Source organism: Nyctibius grandis, chromosome 3 (genome assembly GCF_013368605.1).
Source record: "Nyctibius grandis isolate bNycGra1 chromosome 3, bNycGra1.pri, whole genome shotgun sequence".
Lineage (NCBI taxonomy): Eukaryota > Metazoa > Chordata > Aves > Nyctibiiformes > Nyctibiidae > Nyctibius > Nyctibius grandis.
Genome location: NC_090660.1, coordinates 52,874,938 through 52,897,520, shown reverse-complemented (window position 1 = coordinate 52,897,520; position 22,583 = coordinate 52,874,938). Strand labels below are relative to the sequence as shown.

Below are 22,583 nucleotides of genomic sequence, written 5' to 3'. Positions count from 1 at the left end.
TAAGTATTCAAAGTAACTTTTATTAAAAATAAGAATAAATTCTCTTTATAAATACAATCATTACTGTGTACACATTCCTCTTCAATACACACACAGTGGTACTCTAAATCTGCGGCATTTATATAAAATACAATGTCAGTTTTTAATTGCATCATTTTATACCCACCTACATTATTTTTCAGACCTAAAAATGTCTGAATGATTTTGGGTTTTTTTCAAAGGACAGAGCGGTATTTACAAGCAAACATGATCCAAACAGCACATGCAGATTCAGGGTATGTAAACACTCGTACACGAATTGCAAGTCGCACTTGGTCTCCCCTACAACAGATTATTTCTTCACAAAAAGGAGATCTATATGACAAAAAGAAAAACAAGAGTAACAGATACTACTAAGGTATTATTAAAATTTTCAATTACATATGTGCAATTTTTTCAAACGTGACTAACACCTAAATAACAATGAGTGTCATGAGTCTGTGATTACAAATCATAATATTGCTGTACAGTGCAGGGGCTGTTGCCTTGGAGGAAAACGACACCACCCATCATCTTCAACAAGTGCAGAGAGATGAAAGTAACTCCTCATTCTTTAATTTAACCCATGAGAAGTCCATCATCACTGAACTCACCAATGTAACATAAAAGCTCTGTACCCCATGACCCATGACATATACCATACAACTCTTCCTCCAGTTCTAACTTTCTTTAAATGCCGTTATAAAAAAAAAACATGTTGCAATTCATAATTAAGTATTACTCTTCGTTTTTAACATATATATATATATCTTTAAACTTACCGAAGACACGTGGCAAATGCTCTCCTGGCATTTCTGTATACAAAATGGATAGGAAACCCTTTAAACGTGTGACCATCAGGTACTGCTCTTCTTACAGCATCTTGAAACTCTTCGTTTCCTGCAGAAATACTTGTTGTACGTTCCAGCTCATAGGCTGCTAATGCTGGTGACAACAGATAGGATAGATGGTCATCCCAAACAGTAGAAAGGCCCAGATCCTGTGAGGCAAGTCACAGAATAATGACAACTATGCAGAACGGACATTAGGATATGACTAAGCTTGCATGCTGTATAGATTCAAACAAATCCATGACAAATCTTTAATTTGTAGTTAATGGAAGTGAACCCATGAAGCAGTAAAATTGTTATATTGACTCACACACCAACTGGAAGAATCAAACAGAACCAACAAAATATCAAACATTTAGGAAGAAATGAAGTTAGACTGCTAGACTAAAACAAGACCAGCTGAGTTGAAACTAGATGTTTTAGCTACAGTATCACTGCATAAATACACAGCAAAAACATGGGAAAAATCAACTAAGATTCACCTCACATTTTTCTACTGTCTCTCGTGGAAACCCATCTCTGAAAACACAATGCACAACAGCTCCCCAAAACACATACACGTGTACGTGCACCTCCCTCCTACCATCCCACAAGTGCAAAGTAGTGGAAAAATCTACCATGTATGTATTCAACATTGCATGAGACTCATACTCCAGGAATTACTTGCCACCCCAAAGGCTGAGCATTGTGTGGGAAGACAAAAAAACAAAACAAAACAAAAATATTAAAAACAGACATAAGCTAAGAGGGATTTAAAATATCATCTCCTTCATATCCAGCACAGGAAGAATAATTTCTGGTACATTACGTCTTGTAAAAATCCTGTTAAGACGAAACTAACTTCCAGAAATACCTTCCGATCTTGTAAAGCAATCAGAGTAAGATCACAAAAGCTGAAAGCCTGCTTTTATCTAGGGACCAAAAACATTTGTGATGGATAGGCAAAGCCCACTGACAACCAGATTTGATCTTCCCAGCTCTTTCACAGACCACTCAACGGCAGTCTGCAAGTGCCAGTAAGTTGAAGATCACAGACCTAGAATGAGAGGCAAAGGCAGGGTGGCAGGAAGAGCCCACACATGAGGCTACAAATCACCACCACAAATAAGAAGTATGACATCTAAACTAGCTCAGTACAGTCTTTCCAAACAATTTTTCAGTTCTTTCACTTTTCACATACTGCATTTCTGCAAAAGCTGATGGAAAACAGATTGCAAAGATATGAGTATGCGAACTAAGAAATGGCTATCCAAAACAAGTATACAGTAAAAACATACACCTTTATTACTGCAACAGATCAATGACAATCTTTAAACAGTATTACCTTTCTGTGTTCAGAGATCAGTATTCTCAGCTGCAATTCTATCTCATTGCTTGTTACCGCAGCATCTACTGTGGAAGCACACAGAGGAGGAAAAGGGGGAACTGAAGATGTTGTTCCAGGGGAACATACAGATTTTATTGCTTCTCCACTCATGGGTTTCCATTTAGATTCATCATGCAAGTCAAACACACAGACCTCCACAGCGTCGGAGGGCTGACAATTTCCAAAGAACTTTTGATGGTTGAAGATACAACCTATTGTGCGATAAGGATACAGTGGCTTGGGTTGTTCAACTAGTGGAGGGTCATCAGGGTTGATAGGTCTGTGGATGTACCTAAACAAAAACATTCAATTTCTTATTAATACACCTTATTTCAAGGCAATGTAAAATATTTAGATGGGACAGATATAAGTCATTTCTCCTTTTAAAAATATAAGCCAAGTTTGTTAATTTTGTTTCCCCAAAAAAATGGCATTCATTTTTATTTACAGAAAAGTAATTATACACATTTTGGAGGCAAAACATACAATGAAATAATACACCACTTTTTTTCTTTAAATCTAGAACAATAAGCTGATTAATCAAGCAGCTATTCAACAGCAATTAAATTTTGCCACTATAACAACATACCCATACAGTTTCCACACTATTCATCTCATTTGGAGAAATACATCTTCAAATGCTAATCACAGGATACACAAACAGTGGCAAAATAGAACTGCTTATTTTCAATACTGGACATTAATCAGCACTTTTCAGAAAGTCAAAATCTTATATTCAAATATATAGTCCCACTGTGCTTCTACCAATGCAACTTGAAGCTATATATTACAAAAATTGTGTTTCCAAAAGTAATGCTTCAAATACCACTAGGAAGTACAATGGGGTGGATCACAGTGCTGAATAACATCAGTAAAGAGAAAATTCTTTTCACTTAAGTTGGGAGAATTTTTTTTTAATATAAAAATTGGGACTGAGTACCGTTCTATGCACTTGAGCAACAGGACACACAGAATAAGAAGAAGGGAAAGAACTTTTAACAAACAGGTTCCAGAAGCTTTGAAATACAGAACAGCTACATGTGCTCTGACTCAAGTGAGAGAGAATCTCAGACAACTTGCAGAGATTTCTGCAGAGAAAAAAAATACTGTAACACTGATTTCACAGATGAAATAAGGAAAAAAATATGGGTTCCTGTGCTGGTTTTGGCTGGGATAAAGTTAATTTTCTTCATAGTAGCTGGTATGAGGCTGTGTTTTGGATTTGTGCTGGAAACGGTGTTGGTAATACAGGGATGTTTTTGTTACTGCTGAGCAGGGCTTACACAGAGTCCAAGGCCTTTTCTGCTTCTCACACCACCCCACCAGCGAGTAGGCTGGGGGTGCACAAGAAACTGGGAGGGGACACAGCTGGGACAGCTGACCCCAACTGACCAAAGGGATTTTCCACACCATATGATGTCACACTCAGCATATGAAGCTGGGGGAAGAAGAAGAAAGGGGGGGATGTTCAGAGTGATGGTGTTTGTCTTCCCAAGTAATCGTTATGCATGATGGAGCCCTGCTCTCCTGGAGATGGCTGAACACCTGCCTGCCAATGGGAAGTAGTGAAGGAATTCCTTGTTTTGCTTTGCTTGTGTGCAGCTTTTGCTTCACCCATTAAACTGTCATTACCTCAACCCACGAGTTTTCTGACTTTTACCCTTCTGATTCTCTCCCCCATCCCCCTGTGAGGGGAGTGAGCGAGCGGCTGATGTGATGCTTAGTTGCTGGTTGGGGTTAAACCACAATAGTTCCTAAACCATCATGTCAGATTTCATCTCCTTCTTTACAAATGATGGCAGCGATAGCAGCAATGGCTATCAGCTGCCTTAAGACACAAAACAGTTGCTATGCGGTATTAAAGCCCCTGAAAACATTATTACAAATTGTTGAAATATTTCACCTTACACTGAACCAGTTCTTTTCCAAACAACAGCAGTACACAGAAAAAAAAGATTCAAAGACTTTTGTCTTTGATTACATGAGTTACATGACAGGCCATAAGGATAAAAAACAAAAAAAAATAACAACAACATTAGCCCACGCAAAGCTCAATATACATTGCTCAGTTTTCTTACATTCCTTTTACTCACCTATGTCCTGTTAAGCTCTCCCAAAAAGTAATTGTTCCATCAGTTCCACAAGTCATTACCCAAGTGTGGGGGACTCCTTTTGCTTTTGTTCCAACACACACAAAGGCTTCCAATCCGAACCCAAGAAGGAGACTGCACAGAAGGTTAGCATGATCTTCACAGTCACCCTAGAGCGTAAATATTAGTAAGCTGGTTTGAGTATCAGACATGGATAAAACCTTACAGAAAGAAAATAGTGATATTTCTCTAATCATGATTTAACAAGTCATGTTTCTCTCCTGTTTACCTAAAGCACATATCAGAAGTCAAGATTTTAAAGTTTAAACTTGACAAGTTTTAGTTTTCTGTGATAGAAAAAAATTGTTTAAAAATAGTAGTATGTTCTAATGATAGACTATTTATATTTTTTGTTCAAATATACTGTATGATTAAGACTGGAAAACGTTTCTTATGATTACAAAGATACCTTCAAGTAAACGAAAACCAGAATCTTTTCACCCGTAAAGACAAAATTAACATTCTAATTAAAAGTCAAAATGTACATAAGGCAAATATCTAAGGTAATATTAGAAATTACACAGTATTTTCACAGTTAGGAAATTTAATCAGTTAATAAAATGTAATTCTATTGTAATTTTACTGCCTTGAATGTGTTGTCAAAGTTCAGAAATCAAAAAAGGTAAAACAAATACTCCCACAGACCTAACTGTGTAACAACTAAAAGTCATGTGTAGCTGCATTTCCCTTCAACCATGAAAAAATAGTTTCCTTGATAAATTTATTGCTACCATTGGTAATTCACAGAAATCAATTTCTGAATGCAATGTGTAATATTCTTTTTATCTTGTTCTTTACAAATATCAGCTGTAAAGCAAGAAAAAAAATTCCTCATGCAATGAAGCCTTCATAATACAAAGCACATCATTCAGAAGTAGAACAGTATGGCTCTTCAGTCAAATACTATTCAGAACATTGAAAACGTAAAATTCAATGTTCTTGGATGTATCTATTCATTACACAGATAACACAATCTTCCCCTACCATAATGTGTAAGGGGAATATCCAGAAAAGTAGGTTTAAACAAGTTTCTGGTGAAACTGTGTTCATTTAATAATGCCACAACACTTTTCACAAAAAAATTAATAACAGTCCAGCTGGTGTCTCAGGGGGTAAATTCAACTATTTTCTATACAGCTTTCCACTTCTGCCTTCACCCTTTCTCTGTGCCTCCAAACACAATGGCCCTCCAACTCAAAAGTCGCGATCACCACCTCCATCTGAAAGCCAGTGGGTAGCCAGTGGTGCCTTTATATGGTACCTATGCATGATACGGTACTCAGAGGCAACAGCTAATGTCTGTTCTGTGTTGTCTTTGAGACAGGTCTAAAAACTGGGATACTTGGCAGCTCCTGCTGCCAAGAACACATCTTTTTAATACAAACGCATCAGTGACGTTATTTTTGAACGCAGAAGTATCTCAGTGCCAATGAAAAACACTGACCACTCCAAACAGGTATTAAAAGGGATCATTATTACTTTTATTTGTACAACAGAAGAGCTATAATCCAGAACAATACAATGTTTCATTTATTATAGTCATGTGATACAAGTGTCAGATCACGAAGAACTAGGCTGAAACTTTTAGTGAAAATCTCTGTCTTGCAAAAATGGGATGCAAAGACTGTCGGTATATTTCAGACCATCTAAAAAAAACAGTTTTCCAAAAGAGACGTTTTCAAATGGATTAGGCCAGAATTTAAACTAGTGTCCTGCACACTAGCAGGGATTCATTGAATAATTATATGGGATCTTAGAAAAGCAAATGAAGAAAAGCAAGCTCATTGTCAAACAGATGTATTGACAAACTGACCCAAACAATAGCAGTAAAGAAAGTCTGCTCCAAAGCCTTCTTGTCTACTATTTAACATGTTTCTCTTTAAAAAGATTGTAAACAAATTATTTTAACAGAAGTCTCCAAATGTGATTTAATCCATGTATTTGCAGCCTGTTTTAAATTACTAACTTCAGTTAGAATATGATACCAACTCTATTTTTACACAAGGACTATTTTCACACACCTTGTTTCTACATAAAAAAGCAAGAAGGGTGCACCACTGTTCTGGTTTGCCAACACCTCCTCCGATGACAGGAGCTCTTTCATAACCCAGGACACTGACAAATCGTGCTGCTTGTCTAGGTGTGTCTAGTAACCGGCCTGCTCGAAGTGGTCTGATATATGAACATACTGGACGATTTACTCCATTTTCATCCTGAACATATAAAATACGGTTATTTGCCAGCCATGAAAGTATCACAAAAGATTCATCTTAACTTAAACTATCTTTTTTGCAATGGGATTTATTCTCCCTGAAATAAATATCACTCAAAAATACTAAGACACAAAAATACTTCTAGAATTAAGGCACAAGACCATTAAAGCAACTCATTTAGAGACATTACAGTTAGATTTTTCTGCTGGCTCTGTCACTTGTAGGACATTTCGGACTAAACATTTGAACATCTGGAGCAGCACAGGCTGCAATCAATTTTCTTAAATGGGTGAGGAACTGCTCACGTGCCACCATCAATTTCCACATTATCATCAAGCAAAAAAATCAAATCAAAACAAATCCCCACACACACCAAAACCCACAACAAACTAAAAAAACAACCCCCCCAAAAAACATCCAACACTCAGCAGCTGATTTTAGAGTTTAAAATGTGTCTCTGCTTCTGAATTTGAATACTCTACCTCTTGTCATAACACCAAAAAGCAGTAAAATTTACTCACAATGAAGTAACTAGATTTATATAAATTAAGAGAGTAATAATAGTAAGAATTTCTAATTTCTTGGAAAAATGAAAAAATAAGATGACTGGAAAAAGGTCTGTTTTATTACATGCTGCAGGGAAATATTATGATTATCAACTATTAAAACTATTGCAAAAATTATAGAACTCTTCTTCTCCTCAATGGGCTAAATTGGTACTTTTATGTTCACATATTTTAAAAAGGGATCGAAGCCTTTTAAATCTCTGCAGCTTCAGGAAATTATGGTCTCGTATTTTTACTGTAGTCACACACTGCCCCCGTTAAGGTTTTGTCATGCTTTTCCAGCAAGTTGGTATAAGAAAAGCAGCATTTATTTGAAGCTGACTGGAATCCTGTTGAAAATTGTTTCACAGCTTGAAAGCAATCAAAAAAACCACAGGCAGAATTCATTATTTAATAATAGTTTTATATATGTAATGCATGCTTCTACATTTTGCATATGAAACTAGATTATAACTAAATTATCAAACCATTCTGATAATTTCATTTCTGTTCCAGAAATGAGAAAGACCATTAAGGGTAGTTTTACTAGCATTTGCTATGGCCAGCAGGAGACTCAACATAAGCTCACTATAGGTACCGAACTAGCAGGGGACCTAGTTCCTATAGCGTTCTGAAGGCTGCCAGTTTCTATACTGGTCTCTAACAAAGAACTTAGTCCTCAAATCCTATCCACAAACCCTTCCCCCTCCAACCTTCTTCCCAACCCTACTGTAGCTTTCTAGGTGCAGAAAGTAGGATACCATTAATTCATACATTGCTTTATTCTCAAAATAGGACAGGTCCCATTTTTACCTCATGTTCCAAACCAAACTCCCAGTTTGAGAATTCCCTATTTTATTTAATTATGTATTTGTTTCTCTGTATGCCCTGCCCTGAAACCCTTAAGCCTTTTTATTGGGTTTGGCTGGGATGGAGTTAATTTTCTTCATAGTAGCCCCTATGGTGCTTTGTTTTAGATTTGTGACCAGAACAGTGATAACGCACCAATGTTTTAGCTATTGCTGAGCAGTGCCTGCACAGCGTCAAGGCCTTCTCTGTTTCTCATTCAGCCCCAACATGGAGTAAATTTGGCATGGACAAGAGGCTGAGAGGGGATACAGCCAGGATAGCTGACGTGAACTGACCAAAGGGATATCCCATGCCCTATAGCACCATGTTCAGCAGCAAAACTGATGGATGTGGAGAACAGACTTTTTGGTATTGACTTGGTATGCAGTTCTCTTCAACATCTTTATCAACGATCTGGACGAGGGGATCGAGTGCACCCTCAGTAAATTCACAGACTACAGCAAGTTGGGCAGGAGTGTTGATCTGCTTGAGGGTATGAAGGCTCTGCAGAGGGATCTGGACAGGCTGGATCGAAGGGCAGAGGCCTGTTGTATGAGGTTCAACAAGGCCAAGTGTTGGGTCCTGCACTGGGGGCACAACAACCCCATGCAACGCTACATGCTTGGGGAAGAGTGGCTGGAAAGCTGCCTGGAGGAAAAGGACCTGGGTGTGTTGGTTGACAGCTAGCTGAATATGAGCCAGCAGTGCACCCAGGTGGCCAAGGCGGCCAACAGCATCCTGGCTTGATTCAGAAATAGTGTGGCGAGCAGGACTAGGGAAGTGATCGTCCCCCTGTGCTCAGCACTGGTGAGGCCGCACCTCAAATATTGTGTTCAGTTTTGGGCCCCTCACTACAAGAAAGACATTCAGGTGCTGGAGCATGTCCAAAGAAGAGCAACGAAGATGGTGAAGGGTCTAGAGCGCAAGTCTTATGAGGAGCAGCTGAGGGAACTGGGGTTGTTTAGTCTGTAGAAAAGAAGGCTGAGGGGAGACCTTATCGCTGTCTACAACTACCTGAAAGGAGGTTGTAGCGAGGTGGGGGTTGGCCTCTTCTCCCAGGTAACAAGTGATAGGATGAGAGGAAACGGCCTCAAGTTGCACCAGGGGAGGTTTAGATTGGGTATCAGGAAAAATTTCTTCACCAGAAGGGTTGTTGAACATTGAAACAGGCTGCCCAGGGAAGTGGTTGAGTCACCAGCCCTGGAGGTATTTAAAAGATGTGTAGATGTGGTGCTTAGGGATATGGTTTAGAGGTAGGCTTGGCAGTGCTAGGTTAACGGTTGGACCTGATGATCTTAAAGGTCTTTTCCAATCAAAACGATTCTATGAGTCTATAAACTATCCCCTGCTTGGAGACACACTAGGCATCAGCCTGCTGGTGGGAGGAAAGAAAGGCAGAGGGGGAAAAAAGTGATGCACTTATTAAACTGTCTTCATCTTGACCCATGAGTTTTGCCTCACTTTTGCCCTTCCCATTCTCTCCTCCATTCCGCTGGGGTGGAGTGAGAGAGTTACTGGAAGGGGGCTCAGCTGCTGGCCAGGATCAACCCACCACACCCTTATTTGGAAGTTCACATCACTACTGAATGGTAGTATGGTACAGCCAGAATGGAAGCTGTTGCTTTACTGAAAAGAAAGAGTAGGCAGGGATCGCTTCAGGACATTACTTTAAAAGAATAAGCAACTGCTCATTATCTGTGATAGGAAAATTGCTACCATGCAAGATAAATTCACGGCACTAAAAATGCAAAGAATCATACCATTCCTTTTACTGAGGGACAGTTACCAAGGAACAACTGATGCATAGTAATTTACTAGCCTACAATAATTATGTCTGTAGTTAGCATGTGACATTAACCAGACAGACTGCTTTATAGAGCACACAGAGCTCAAATATTGTGTGGATCTGTTCTAAGTAAGTCAATTTTTTATAACTGTTTTATCTGGTATAAAACTTGTTTGAAATAGTTTGTACAGATCACCTAGGTCTTTACCAGTTGTGAGTATTCAAAGAAAAGATGAAATAGACTTTTTTTATCACCTTGTACATCAGAGGTGGTTGGAGCAGCCCTTCTGTCTGCATCGTGCTATTGAGCTTCAGTACACGTATAGAAATTCAATCCTTACAAACTTCATTTTTTGCATTATATACCACATGTAGCCCTGACCTGAATGTAACCACATCATAAATATATACAGATTCTATACACACATAAACTTAAAAATATATCTAAAAATAAAAAGATAACTTGAAGAAAGGATTGGTCTATTTGTAAAATCTACAAACCTGTGCAAAAATCTTTACTAGCCTTACGTTGTGTGTAGGCCTTATCTGTAGGTACTCTCTCCACCACTGTTTAGCATATACAAGAAATAATCGTTCTTTTTCTGCTGTTTTCTGACGTTCCAAAGCAAACTGCACGTAAGAAAAACACAACCAATCACACACATATTAATTCCAAACAAGAAAAAAAAAAACCCCATAGTCACTAAGTACATTGATACCAAATCAGGCCTACATAAAATAAAGCTTAATATTTAAAGTGTGCCACGCAAATGCTGAAGAATAGTATTTTTAAATGAAAACCCAATGAACAAAACCCTCAAGTTACATTTCTTGTTTGTAGACTCATATATCAAGCTTGACTGAAGTAGCATTCATCTTAAGTGATGCATTTCTGTACAGAAGGATTGCTCAGCTTTTGATGTGCAGAAGAATGTCTGCATGCACCTTCAGGCCAACATCTACTGGCTTTCCAGGCAGAATAGGTGACTTGAAAATATTATTTCAAATGGGAGAGAGAGCAAGAAAACATACACTACCTGAAGAAAACTAGGTATATTGCATCTTTCTTATTTTTCTTCTTAAAGTTTTGATACACGTAAATAGAAAAATCACTAAAGTAATATTTCAGATAAAGTAATGTTCAGTATAAACAAAGTAGTTTTAAAAAGGTAATTATATTTAAATTTAATGGGGAAAAAAATAATCGAACATGCAAAAACCCACAGCCCTCAACATCTACATAAGTAATTCTATACTGAGCCTCCCCCCCAATAAAAGAATAAGTCAGCCCTCCCCAAAATTACTTACTTGCGTATTAGTTACTTCCGGAGACAGTGTCTTATTCAGCTGTGGATACATTTCCAGTCTGATGTTTAAAACACCAACAGAAACCTTTGACTCTGTACCTTTGAACCAAAATAAATTTTGATCAGTTCTCTCAAATTCATTTTACTTAGGACATTTTAGCCAAGCAGAAGCAAATAATTAAAATAAATGTTAGCTATATAATCACAAAAAATAACTGAACTTCTTTAAATGTATGCAAAATAAGCATCTTTATTTAAATTTCATACTCAAATAAGGCTCTAAGCAAGCATAATCTGGACAGAAAAACAGACATCTAGATCTGAGATAATTATCCAAGGCCTTCTTTGCAGCCAGTACTGGGACATATGAGATGAATGGCATTCTAGAAACATCTAGAATAGGCATCTAAATCAGAGTAGCAGTCACACACTGTAAAAGTGCCTATTCCTACTGATTACACAGGTAGCTCAAATTTAAGTAGTTGGAAGTAAGTGAAGTTCATCTTCCCCAAGATACAGTTTATTATGAAGGACCCAGAGTGCCATACAAATAGATTAATCAACTTAAAAGAAAAAACAAAAAAAACAAGCAAACCACAAAACCCCACAAACCTAATGTTGTTGCATAATGCTGAAAATTCAGAATTACGTAAAGAACAAGAAGGATTACAAAACAATAGAGAGATGGGATTATAAGCAATACAAGCAACAGAAGCCTCACATAGTAGTTTGTGTATTTATCCGAGATGGCAGCATGCTTTGATGTTCTTGATGCATTTTGTACAATGACAAGACTTTAGAAGAAGAGAAAAAGCACTGGATTTACTGGATTGATACTTTATTACCTGGAAAAAAGCTAATGATAATTAGATTTAACTCCTCCCAGCACCCATTTGAGTATTAAACTAATTTGTTATGCATTTCCAAGTCATTATAAATAAAAAGCTGTCCCTTTGAGAGACTATCCAAACCCATATTGCTTACTAAAGTTTTGCCGATGTCAGCATTTTCAGAAGGAAATGAAGCTAACAAACACGTTAGCAAATGAGCTTACTAGATTTGTATTTGCTGGATAAAACACTGCACCAATTCATTCCCCGCCGCCAAAAAAGCGGGCAATAGTGATAATAATCAGGAATAACTTACGTAGTATATCCAATCTTTAAAATATTTTGAAGCTATAATTTAATCTCTTTTGAAACTATCAAGAACTGCTCACCTACCTAATAGGCAGAGAAACTGCAATAAAAGAATACTCAAACGACTCATCAGTTACTACTTGACTAAACTCTGGGACAGCAAGCATAGGAAGTCATGATAGATTGAGGCCTAGATCTAGTCTTTATCCACTAAATAGTAATATCCTAAAAACTTAAAGTGGAACTCCTAAAAAGAGGAGTTGGGACAAGTCATACACAAAAATACACGTGTACACTAACTGCTAAGCACCTAACCAAAGCTGTTCAGCCATTCTGTCAGAAAACATGCTTCCAGCTACTGGAATAAATGGCAACACAGCAGAGGACACTTTCTCTAGCAGGTGCTAGTTTGCTATGAAAGGGACACAAGATAGATTTGACTCTTCAGTGCACCGGTCTGATATATTCCTGGAGATTAATTGGTTGATTTTTGTTTTGCTGGTTTGTTTTTGATAACTTATGCAAAATTTGTGGAAAATCAATAGTGGGAGTTCCCAGACATGGAGGCCATTATTACACAGGATCTGGAATACACATTTTTATTATTTCTGTAACAGAAAAATCTGACCATTAATCTCCTACACATTTTCCAAACTAAAATTACACTACATCATAAATACTGCTTTAAGTTTATAAGCCAGCTCAGTACCCAATATTTTAAGCCATCGTTACAGCCTTATTATTTATCCTTACCTACACCCAGGAGTTCAACAGCAACATTTGTTATGCCATTCTCTGCAGCCAAGACAGATCGCCACTCCAAGAAATAAGATGCTACTAGTGTTGTCTCACCAAATGTGTCCGTTTTGATCAGAACCATATGCACTGGATCACATATAGATAACATAGTGGTTGCATCCACCATTTTACTTCCATCACCTGCCATTATTAAACCAAGATAAGATAGCAAGAATGTTATCACGCCAAGTCCTCCTCCTCAAAATTAAAACAAGTATGAGTTTAATATTCATTGCATACATTGCATTTTAAGAAAAATCTCATGTCCAGAAGCGTAAGCAATGATCCTATCTTAAAATAAATATTCCTTACCTAGGCTATCCTTGTGTACTTCAAGTAAAAAACCATCATGAAAATCTGGCTCACAGGCACAGGGGACAGGTTTAGAACGGAAGCGTTGATTTCGAAAATGTAAACACAGAGCGAAGGTCGAACAGATTTGGCCAGGCAGAGGCTCCGGTTCCTGAAGATGTTCCAGAAAAGCTTTTCCACCCAAAACCTGAAGGTAAAGATACCTTCGTGTTGGGTCAATGTTAGCTGTAAAGTGTAGCAATAAAAATGAAGAGACTACAAACAGATTCTAGGAAGCATGTTAAATATCAGCTAACTAACAGGAAACTAGAAAAAAATAAACTTTTCTGGAACAAGTCCTTATAAGAAAGTGATTTTAAAATTTATGGAAGTTGATGTAAAAATCAATGAATTTTTTTAAAAAGTTACATTTTATGCGACACTAATTTCTGCTGCTTCCATAAATTTACTTCCTGTAGATAAGCAGCAAAAACATCCACCTTTATGCCAGGTCATACTGAACTACTAATTCAGAGTTCAAAAATCATAGAGTTCAAATTTCTCTCAAAACTATGATCCAAATATCAAAATAAACAAGCAACATACTTTTTTTCAAAACTGGTGGTTCTCTGTCAACAAAATGTGTTGATGGTTTTGGAGCTGAAGTCCTCTCCTTTTCATTCACATCCTGGAATTAGAATTAAGACTTGTTAAGGCGTCAAGGGATGCAACAGTGCTCTTACCGCAGTCTTCTAAAAATTAAAGAATCCTCCATTTCAACTGAATGCCATTCCTCAGGTGTGCTCCCTTCCAGTACTTGAAATGTAACAAAACTGAACAAATACTTTCAAGGTAGTACTATCATTAAACCAATTTTAGCATATGCATTAAGCTGTTCTGCTCCTCTTATGTCACAAATCAGTAAAGCCATTACAAACCTTTAGAAGTATCAAGTTTTCACTTTGTCAAAATACCAATTCAGTAAGAGGAATAAGCAAAAATATTTTCACTCTTCAAAAGCTACTTACAGTTACAAATTTAAGTTCCTTCATAACATCATCAATGATTCCTCGTTGTCTTAAGGCTTTTATCAGATCTTCTGTGGATAACTGCTGATGCTCAGGTGCTAACTCTTCACGTATAGTCTCAGCAAGAACTTCTCTTATCCTGCCATGGACATCCATCTGAAAAAAAATCCACTATATGCTACAAATAGAAGCTTTTTATATGGTAGCAGCTATGACTAAACATCCACTCTATAGACTAAAGGTATTCTCCTATAAACACAGAAATAACTACATCAAAATATTAATCCTTTCAGAACTAATCAAATGAGTCACTATCTCACCAAAGCAGCTCTGCCAGTTAAAAAAATCATGGGCGTACCAACCCTGAGCATTTTCACTGCTCTTGACAGCACCCCTGCCTCGAACTTCCCTCCTTACAAAAAGGTCTGCAAATCCATCAGTTATAAAACGGTCACTGTTTTGGTTCCTTGCCCCCTCAAACTCAGAATAAGTTTCTTATTTTTTAAGGGAAAAAGTTCACCTTTATATACTTGTAGGTAAGGCACAAAAGTAGAAAGTAGTAAATCTCCATTGCAGGCTTCCCCTATGCTCAAAGGGGAGTCAGAGAATTTCTGTCCATCTCAGCTGTGAAACTGCATGGATTTGTAAAGCTGTTTCTCACACAGGAAAGGACGTTAAGGCCACAGCCACCGGGACCCGAAGTACTTAGCGATACAGGAGTTAAAGCGTTCGTATTTATTTCCCCGTCAGTTCAAGACCCAGCCCGAGAACCTCGCTCAAAAGGCGGCAAGAAAAAAAGAAAAAACAAACCCCAAAGAGCCTCAGTCTTAGGGTGCTGACCCCGCCGCTCAGCCCCTCGGAGCCTCGGCCCGCACCGCTGCTGTCCTTCCCGCCCTGAACGGGGCGGCCACACAAGGGTGAAAGAGCAGCAACGAGGGGGACAGGGGCGGCCAGGACGGCAGGGGCCTCAGCTCCATCTCCCCGTAGCCCAGGAAAGAGGAGATGACGGCGAGGAGCGGAGGCGGTAGCAGACGGCGGGGAAAAGGCCGCGAGCCGGGGCTGCGGTTAGACGGGAGCGGGCGGGAAGGGGGCGCAAAGGGCGCCCGGAAACCACGTGAAGCGGCTGAAGTAGGAAAAACAAAGAAGGGCGAGGGACCGGGCACGGAGCGAGCACACCGCATGTCCTGCCACCACCTCAGCGGGCACTGCTGCCACCAAGGGCCGGGGGTCCGCACTGCCGACACGGGTAGCAGCAAAGCCCGGCCAGGCACCCCCCTCCCCCGGGGCTTCCCCTGGCAGGAGAAGTCGCTCCGGCGCCCTACCGCGGAGACGCCCCCACCTTGACCAGCTGCTGGTGGATGATCTGCTTCAGCTCGGAGGCTTTCTCCGGCGGCAGCGACATGGCGGCAGCTCTCTTGCGCTGCCGCCACGCTTCCCGCACCGCCAGACGCGGGGGGAGGAGGGGGAAAGGGGCTGAGGGGCCCGGCCCTGCCCTGCCCCAACCGCCGTTCCGACGGGCGCGGGGAAGGACCCGGCGCGCGGCCGCCGCCCCGCCCCCTGGCGGGCGCCGCGCGAGGCGGGCGGTTACGGCCGTTACTCCCCGCCCCGCTGAGGAGGAAGGCGCCGCGCTCGGTGCTTCGTTCTTCTTCCGCCGGCATGTTTGTTCCTTGCGAGCGTGGCGGGGGCGCCGCCAGCTCCGACTTTAAAGGCTTCACTCTGCTCGTGGTGAGTCGCGCTCCTGCTTCCACCCCTCGGTGGGCTTGAGGGGGCGCTGCCCCAGCGGGGCGCCCAGGAGCGGGCGGGAGGGGCGTGCCGCTCCTCGGGGCCCGGGCGCGGGGGGCTTCTCTGCGCTCTGTGCGGAGCGGGCAGGGGGCTGCCTCCCTGGCTCGCCCGCGCCTGTGAGTTAGGAGGGCCGGGGGCTTTGGTCTCTCTCACCCCCGCCCGGCGGTCATCCCTGGGTACTTGCCTGCGGGAAAGCGGAGAGGCGCTGGGCAGGCGGTCGCTGTGCCCGAGTGTATATCGGATACTTCGCCGAGTAAAAGAGGGGGATTTGCAGGGGTCCCTCCCAGAGCTGTTTCCAGTAGAGCTTAATGCGGTGTCTTCCGTTTCCGTCAACTTCTCCATCCTCAGCCCCTCGTTTTCTGCTCTCGTCAAGCTAGGCGTTGTGTGCTGAGCTATAGCTACATGCTTTCGCCCCAAGATTACAATGCCGTATGTCATCTTACAAAATTTGCAGTATCTGTGGCTTGGCACTGGAATAAAAGATTATTTTTTTCGCTTAAATGCTGTATATACATGCTTTTAATGAAAAATTCCTCATTTGTGCTATATTTAAACTCCGATTAGGATTGCTTTAGGAAATTTTAATCATCTTCGTACATGGTATGAAATCGATTTGAAGTAATCCACCTGAGCTTACATGGGTTATTGTGGGGTAAGAGTTCCAGTGCAGGCTGTGAAGGAGCATACCATTATTTTTCCAACTCGTGAGTCCCTTTGCTGTCTTGCTTCAAGGTAACCTTATCAGCTTGCTTCGAGGGCTGCAGGGCCTGGGATGACTGTGCACGGGAAGTCATCGCAGATCAGCTGGGTGGCCACAGGAAATAGGTCACTGCTGTTTCCTTTGACTGGGAGTAACCGGCTGTGGAACACCAGCCAGTTTGTAATGACAGTCTGTGAGTGCTGTTACGTCCTCTTTCACCGTGGGCTTATCAGCATCAAGTTCAGTGTTTCCACAATTGATGGCAGCAGCAATTTGTAGACACGGGCTTGCTTATAAATTAGAGGGAAGCAACTGAAAATTTTACTGTTGTCTTCCTGTAATAGTTTCTGTACAAGGACACAAACTCTTGAATTTCTTTTTCTGTGCCATCAGATTAGGTCCGTATCTGTCCCGATTGGTGCTAACCCATGGAAATTCCTATGAAATGAACGCAAGATGACCCTTAGCATTTTCATCCTTCAAAGATGAAAAAAATCTACTCTGGTATATGGGTCAATCTGAGATTTATAGGTTTAATGTGTAATATCAACATTACCGTTAGGTGTCGCATGAGGCCCGCCAATCTCGGCATTAGTCGTTTGAGTTGACTTTTATCTACTCTCTATCCAAAAAAAGAGAGGGAGGAGACAAGTTTCCAGGCCTTTGTTTAAGTTTACAGAAGTGACCAGGAGGGTTTTGTGGGACAGGGACCAAAATCTGCAGTAGTCTGTTAAGAAATAGTCACTTTTGTCAGAGAATGAGCACCCGCTTCTAGAAATTGTGTTTGACCAGAATTGAAGTAATTGAAACTGTCATATTTGAAGAACATATTGTATTGTCCATAAAATACACAGTAAATCAGTAACTTCTGTTACTTCAGCCAGCAGTGTCGGTGGGAAATGTTGGTCAACTGGCAATAGATCTAGTGATTTCCACACTCAACATGACTAAAGTTGGTTACTTCTACACTGATTGCCTGGTGCCAATGGTTGGAAATAATCCATATGCAACAGCAGAAGAAAACTCAGTGGAGCTGAGTATAAATGCTGAAGGTGGGTATTGAATGCTGAAGGTACTTGCAAGCTGCATAAGGTGCAAGAATGTCACACTTACTGTTTTTGTTGTTGTTACATTTTGCTTATGTGAAGAATGTTTAAACTAAGGTCAGTAATAACAACTTCAGTTGTAGGAATGTGTTTACACTTCACAGAGGAAACTGTTACTCTTGTTATTCTGGATAACCAATTTGACATATGGAACATTTGGAAGCAATTTGACGTATCTTAGAATAATCTGTCAATCTTTGCAAAGCTGCATAAAGAGATTATCTGAATCATTACAGGAGGCAGATCTTCATGTATTTTTATTCAGTCAGTCCTTTGAATTTATGACAAGTAAAATTAAGTCCGATGAAGACAATGCACGAAAATATGTATTTTTAACACTGTGGATATTGTCAGGCTTTCCTGTAGGAATTGATAGCTGGAAGTTTTACTATCCTGAGGTTTGTAAATTGGATAAATCTGGATACTTCTAAACCCAGATCTCTTTCTTGCTTTTTCTTACAAAACTTAATTATTTCTTTTTGTAGTGTATTCATTACCTTCAAAGAAACTCGTAGTTCTGCAGATCAGATCACCTTTTATCAAGGTATGTATGTTCGTTGATTGTTCTTACTTCACTATTCAGTTTGAATGGTTCTGCTGGCAAATAGTTTAAGTGGCCTAGGTAAATTTTAAGACTAAATAGGCAAAACTAGAAGTGCCACATTATAAAACGTTTTGTTTAAAAAAAAAAAACAGACTGAAAAAGAGCAAAATATTGTTCTGCTTTGTGCTATAACATGTTCTGTAGTTGATGCAGTTTTAGCTAAAAAAAACTGACTTCTGCATTCATTGAGGGTTGAGGTTTGGTTTTGTTTTTCAAAGCCTCAGAACAACCTACCTGTGTTGGTAGATTTTAGTGTAAATACATCCTTAGTTATTAACAGCTTTGAAAACACAAAATGGTCTGGGTCCTTTTTTTTCTTTACACTTACTGTCTTTGTGTGTTTGTCTTTTGTTATAATAGCTTAATTTTTGATGTCACTCCAATTTCATTATTTCATAGTGTTCTATATTTGTTTAAACTGCATTCGTTATGTAGAAAGATGAAAAATTTAGAATTACTCATTAACTGGACAGTGGCTGTAATTTCAAATAAGCAGAATACCACACCAGGAGAAATTTTGTGCTATAGTTTTTAGCACTTCAAAGTGTGGAAAAATACTGTGTGATCCTACCATCCCATCTTACTCTAAAGCTATTTCCACTGGTATTAATGGCACACAAAACAGGTGGTACTGCTGCTGTTAACATGGTCTTAATGATAATTTTTATCATTATACATGTAGTTTTGATTAAGTAAACAACCAGAACAGCCCTCTGCTTTTTAAAAATGTATCTGAAGACTAAATGGAGATGAAGAAAAGTGTACATCACTCGTAAACATTCCATGTAACACCTAATATTGTTGGCTTTTGGCTTTTTTTTAAGGACACAATATATTTTTCACTTTTTTTCCTCTGTCTTTTCATAAAGAACAAGTACAGGCCATTCTGTCAAGCACTGCTTTCTTGGGTGAAAAGCAGCAAATGTGCCAGAGTCATTCTTCTGTCTAGCAGCCATGCATACCAGCGCGATGATGAGCAACTTCTTGGGTATGTTTGTGTCATTAAAAGACCTAATTAACTTTTCTGTTCTTTTTGACAAACTGACATATTTCCCTCTACTGAGTACTTTTGGCAGGGTTCTTTTGCTTTGCTGTGTACATAGGTCATAAAATGTTTTGATAGCATATTAAGTATTATGTTATACAGGATTAGTCTCTGAATGTTGTTAGTTACTAGTGTTGAAAGTACTGAGCAAATAATCAGCTATGAGTAAATTGCACTTGGCCTGTGCTGTCAGCCAACAGAGCCTCAGTTTTAACTTCTCAATTTCTCGTGGCTGCAAGCATGCAATGAAATGAGAGGGACTGATGGCTATTCAATGTGGTCTGAGTCGTAAGTTGTGGTGATTTAAGAGCCCCCCTCCCCCAGCACCACAGAATAACTCTCTGATAGCAGAGTCACTGAAGAGGGAGGGTAGTGCATGCAGAAAATATTTAGACTTGACTGAAGTCTGCAGATATTTGTTGGGTGAGCTAATTAAAAATACTGTATCACAGTAAAGTCCAAGTTTACCCTAACTAACTTCAATTTAATCACCTCCTGTCTGAAGGAAGAAAAAGCACATTTATTTGTAAATAATTTTAACAACCATAAGCAGTTATGTGCTTATGTATCTGGTACTTGCCAGTTATTTGAGCCCCTATAAAAAGGGTACCTTAGTTCTATTTCTGGCAGAAAATTGAGTAGTTTGTACTATTTTGAAGCCAGAGACTACATTTTAACTTTGATTTGAGGAGAAAGGGAATGTCAGTGCAATTCTTCATTGCAGGTGCAAGGTCCTCAATGCTTGCAGCTTCTTTTTGTCACAAGTAATAACATGGGTAGTGTCTTTTATTGTCACATTGAACGTATTTTTGATTTGTTCCTAGGACACCACTACGCTACCTACTTACACCTGATCTTGAGAAAGCAGTTGGAGGCCTTATGCAGGAGCTAAAGTGGAAAGAAATGGAAAAGGTAGCTGCTTACCCTGGAATAAACGATTCAGAAAAAGTTCTACATATTCCTGGAGGTGGCATCACAAAACTATTGTTTACTGAGAGGTGAGTTGCCTAAAGATAAGCACAGAAAGATACCAGAAGTCTTGTTTTTAGTACGTGGCTAGAATTATCTTTTAAACCACTATGTTATAGGAAGAGAAAAGTCCCTCTTTTCATAGAAAATAGTTTTATAGGACTAGAACTTCTTCCAGATCAAGACCATAATTAAGAGGAAAAAAATAGGGAATTCTGTATAAGCTAAAAGAAAATAATAAAGCCCTTACAGTTAAGATCGTGATTAATCTGGTGTCTGACTTTATGCAAATCGCAATTTGTAAATAGTAAAATTTCTGTAGCTGTGATACTTTAACTAAAACTGTCTCCCGTGACAAATAGCTCCATCATCAATTGTAAAAAAAAATGTGAGCTCTAAGAATGAGTTAAAATTTCAGGGCCAGCTTTTGTTAAAAGGTGTGTGCATCAGAAGTTCTGCCAAAAGCATGTCTGAGTTTCAAATTTTGGATAGTAACAGTTGCTCATTATGGTAAAACTGTGTTAGCTCTGCAAAAGGTGTTTGGTTTGTAAGTGTCAGGTGGAAAATTCACTTTCTTTTTTTAGCTATTGTTTTTGACACCTGTCCAAACTGTTGCATCCAACAGCAGGAGAGTTACTAACAGCACGCTCACCTTTGTGCTGACTTCACTATGGAAACACTATACAAATGCAAAAGAAAGACCTCCCAGGACTTTAGAAAAAAGAATTTTAAATATAATAACAATCTCAATATCTAAATGAAAAAATGGGAATATTGTGAGTAAAGTAGTGATGTGCAGCCTGCAAAACTGCTGTTTGAAATATATGGAAAGATAAGGAGTGATTGTATCAAAGGATCTGTATAAATGTCCCACCAGCACAAAAATGCAAACTAGGTATGTAAAAGAGGCCCTGAGTAACTCTTCCACAACCTAGGATTCTTGCCTCACAAAGCAAGGAACAGATTCAAGACAAAGCAAGGAACAGATTCAAGAAAAAGAACATGAAGTGTGAAAATGTAACCAAGCAAGTCTGGAGAGGGAAAAAAATATCTCTATGCATAGGCATAGATTTTTACTTTTTGTTTGGTTTTGGTTTTCTTTAACAAGCCATATGCAGGTTGTTATTGCTCTTAATACATAAATATAATTGTTTCGGATTTAGAAAAGAAATAGAAATGCCTGCTCATTTTTGTTGCAGCTGTTCAAAAGGAATCCAAATGGCAGTTCTTCTGAAATTCTGCTCAGAAGGGGACAACATCCCTGATGCATTTGCTCTTGTTAACTATCTTAATGAATGGCTCCAGCTAATTAAAAGCGAAGTAAGTGCTGTTTGATCCAGAATTCTTGCTTTTGTATTTTATATCCGTTATTTTCATTTTTCTTCAATCCGGAACGCTGAAAATGTCACTCAGCTGAATTTTAGAAAAGTTACAAGTGTACGGGTTGGGTTCATTGTGGCCCTTGGCATCAAGGATACACCAAATTAAAGATATATTTTTATTAAAATCTCACTGGGAATTTCCCCACCTGAAAAACCAAACCTAACCCCAGTTCCGTTCTTTGACAGGTGTGGGGGGAAATTGTGTAAAGGTTTGATCAAGTTCGATCTTCCAGTACTCTTCTCTAAAGCAACCCACAATGATATTGACGCTTGAAATGCTGCCTGTTATTTTAATACATGTGCCAGAGATAGAATTACATCATTATTATTTAAAACTTAAAGAATTATTCTGTTTTTTTTATAGAGCAACAGTCCCACAGATACTTCTTCACAATGGAAAATACCAAGTTCTTGGCGCTTACTTTTTGGCAACGGTCTTCCACCTGCACTCTTCTGATCAGTTTTGAATCTTCTGTAAGTCACGTGTGCAGTCTCAAACATCCCTTGAGAAGGTGATTACACAGTAATTGCCAAGCCACAGCAGCTTAATTTGTTGTGTACATAAATTCTTTATTTAAGAAAAATTCCTTTCACATATGTGGGTAGCTAAAGAAATTAAGGTAACTTTCACAAATTGACCAAAGAAATATGTTT

At 39.3% G+C, this 22,583-nt stretch overlaps 2 protein-coding genes across 7 annotated transcripts; one reads left to right on the top strand and one right to left on the bottom strand.

The window, feature by feature from the left end:
- Positions 1-16,885, bottom strand: CEP76 (centrosomal protein 76). Of its 5 annotated transcripts, none has more exons than XM_068396033.1 (12): positions 16,811-16,885; positions 14,342-14,497; positions 13,920-14,001; positions 13,335-13,559; positions 12,978-13,163; positions 11,087-11,184; positions 10,280-10,408; positions 6,407-6,598; positions 4,329-4,495; positions 2,194-2,527; positions 801-1,018; positions 1-354 (listed from the first exon to the last, which is right to left on the bottom strand). In XM_068396033.1, exons 1-12 carry the CDS (start codon positions 16,811-16,813, stop codon positions 216-218), a joined length of 1,929 nt encoding a protein of 642 aa, XP_068252134.1. In that variant the 5' UTR covers positions 16,814-16,885; the 3' UTR covers positions 1-215. The 5 variants fall into 5 exon arrangements, with proteins under 5 accessions (XP_068252134.1, XP_068252133.1, XP_068252135.1 ...); XM_068396032.1 differs by lacking the exon at positions 16,811-16,885 and adding an exon at positions 15,681-15,888; XM_068396035.1 differs by lacking the exons at positions 1-354; positions 16,811-16,885 and adding exons at positions 1,487-1,547; positions 15,681-15,888 and having other exon boundaries at positions 943-1,018.
- On the top strand, positions 15,933-22,583 carry PSMG2 (proteasome assembly chaperone 2). 2 transcript variants are annotated; one of them, XM_068396037.1, is made up of 7 exons: positions 15,933-16,066; positions 17,704-17,875; positions 18,415-18,473; positions 19,403-19,521; positions 20,403-20,576; positions 21,747-21,867; positions 22,294-22,583. In XM_068396037.1, the coding sequence occupies exons 1-7, from the start codon at positions 15,998-16,000 to the stop codon at positions 22,384-22,386; spliced, it is 807 nt and encodes a 268-aa protein (XP_068252138.1). In that variant the 5' UTR covers positions 15,933-15,997; the 3' UTR covers positions 22,387-22,583. The 2 variants fall into 2 exon arrangements, with proteins under 2 accessions (XP_068252138.1, XP_068252139.1); XM_068396038.1 differs by having other exon boundaries at positions 15,995-16,066; positions 17,708-17,875.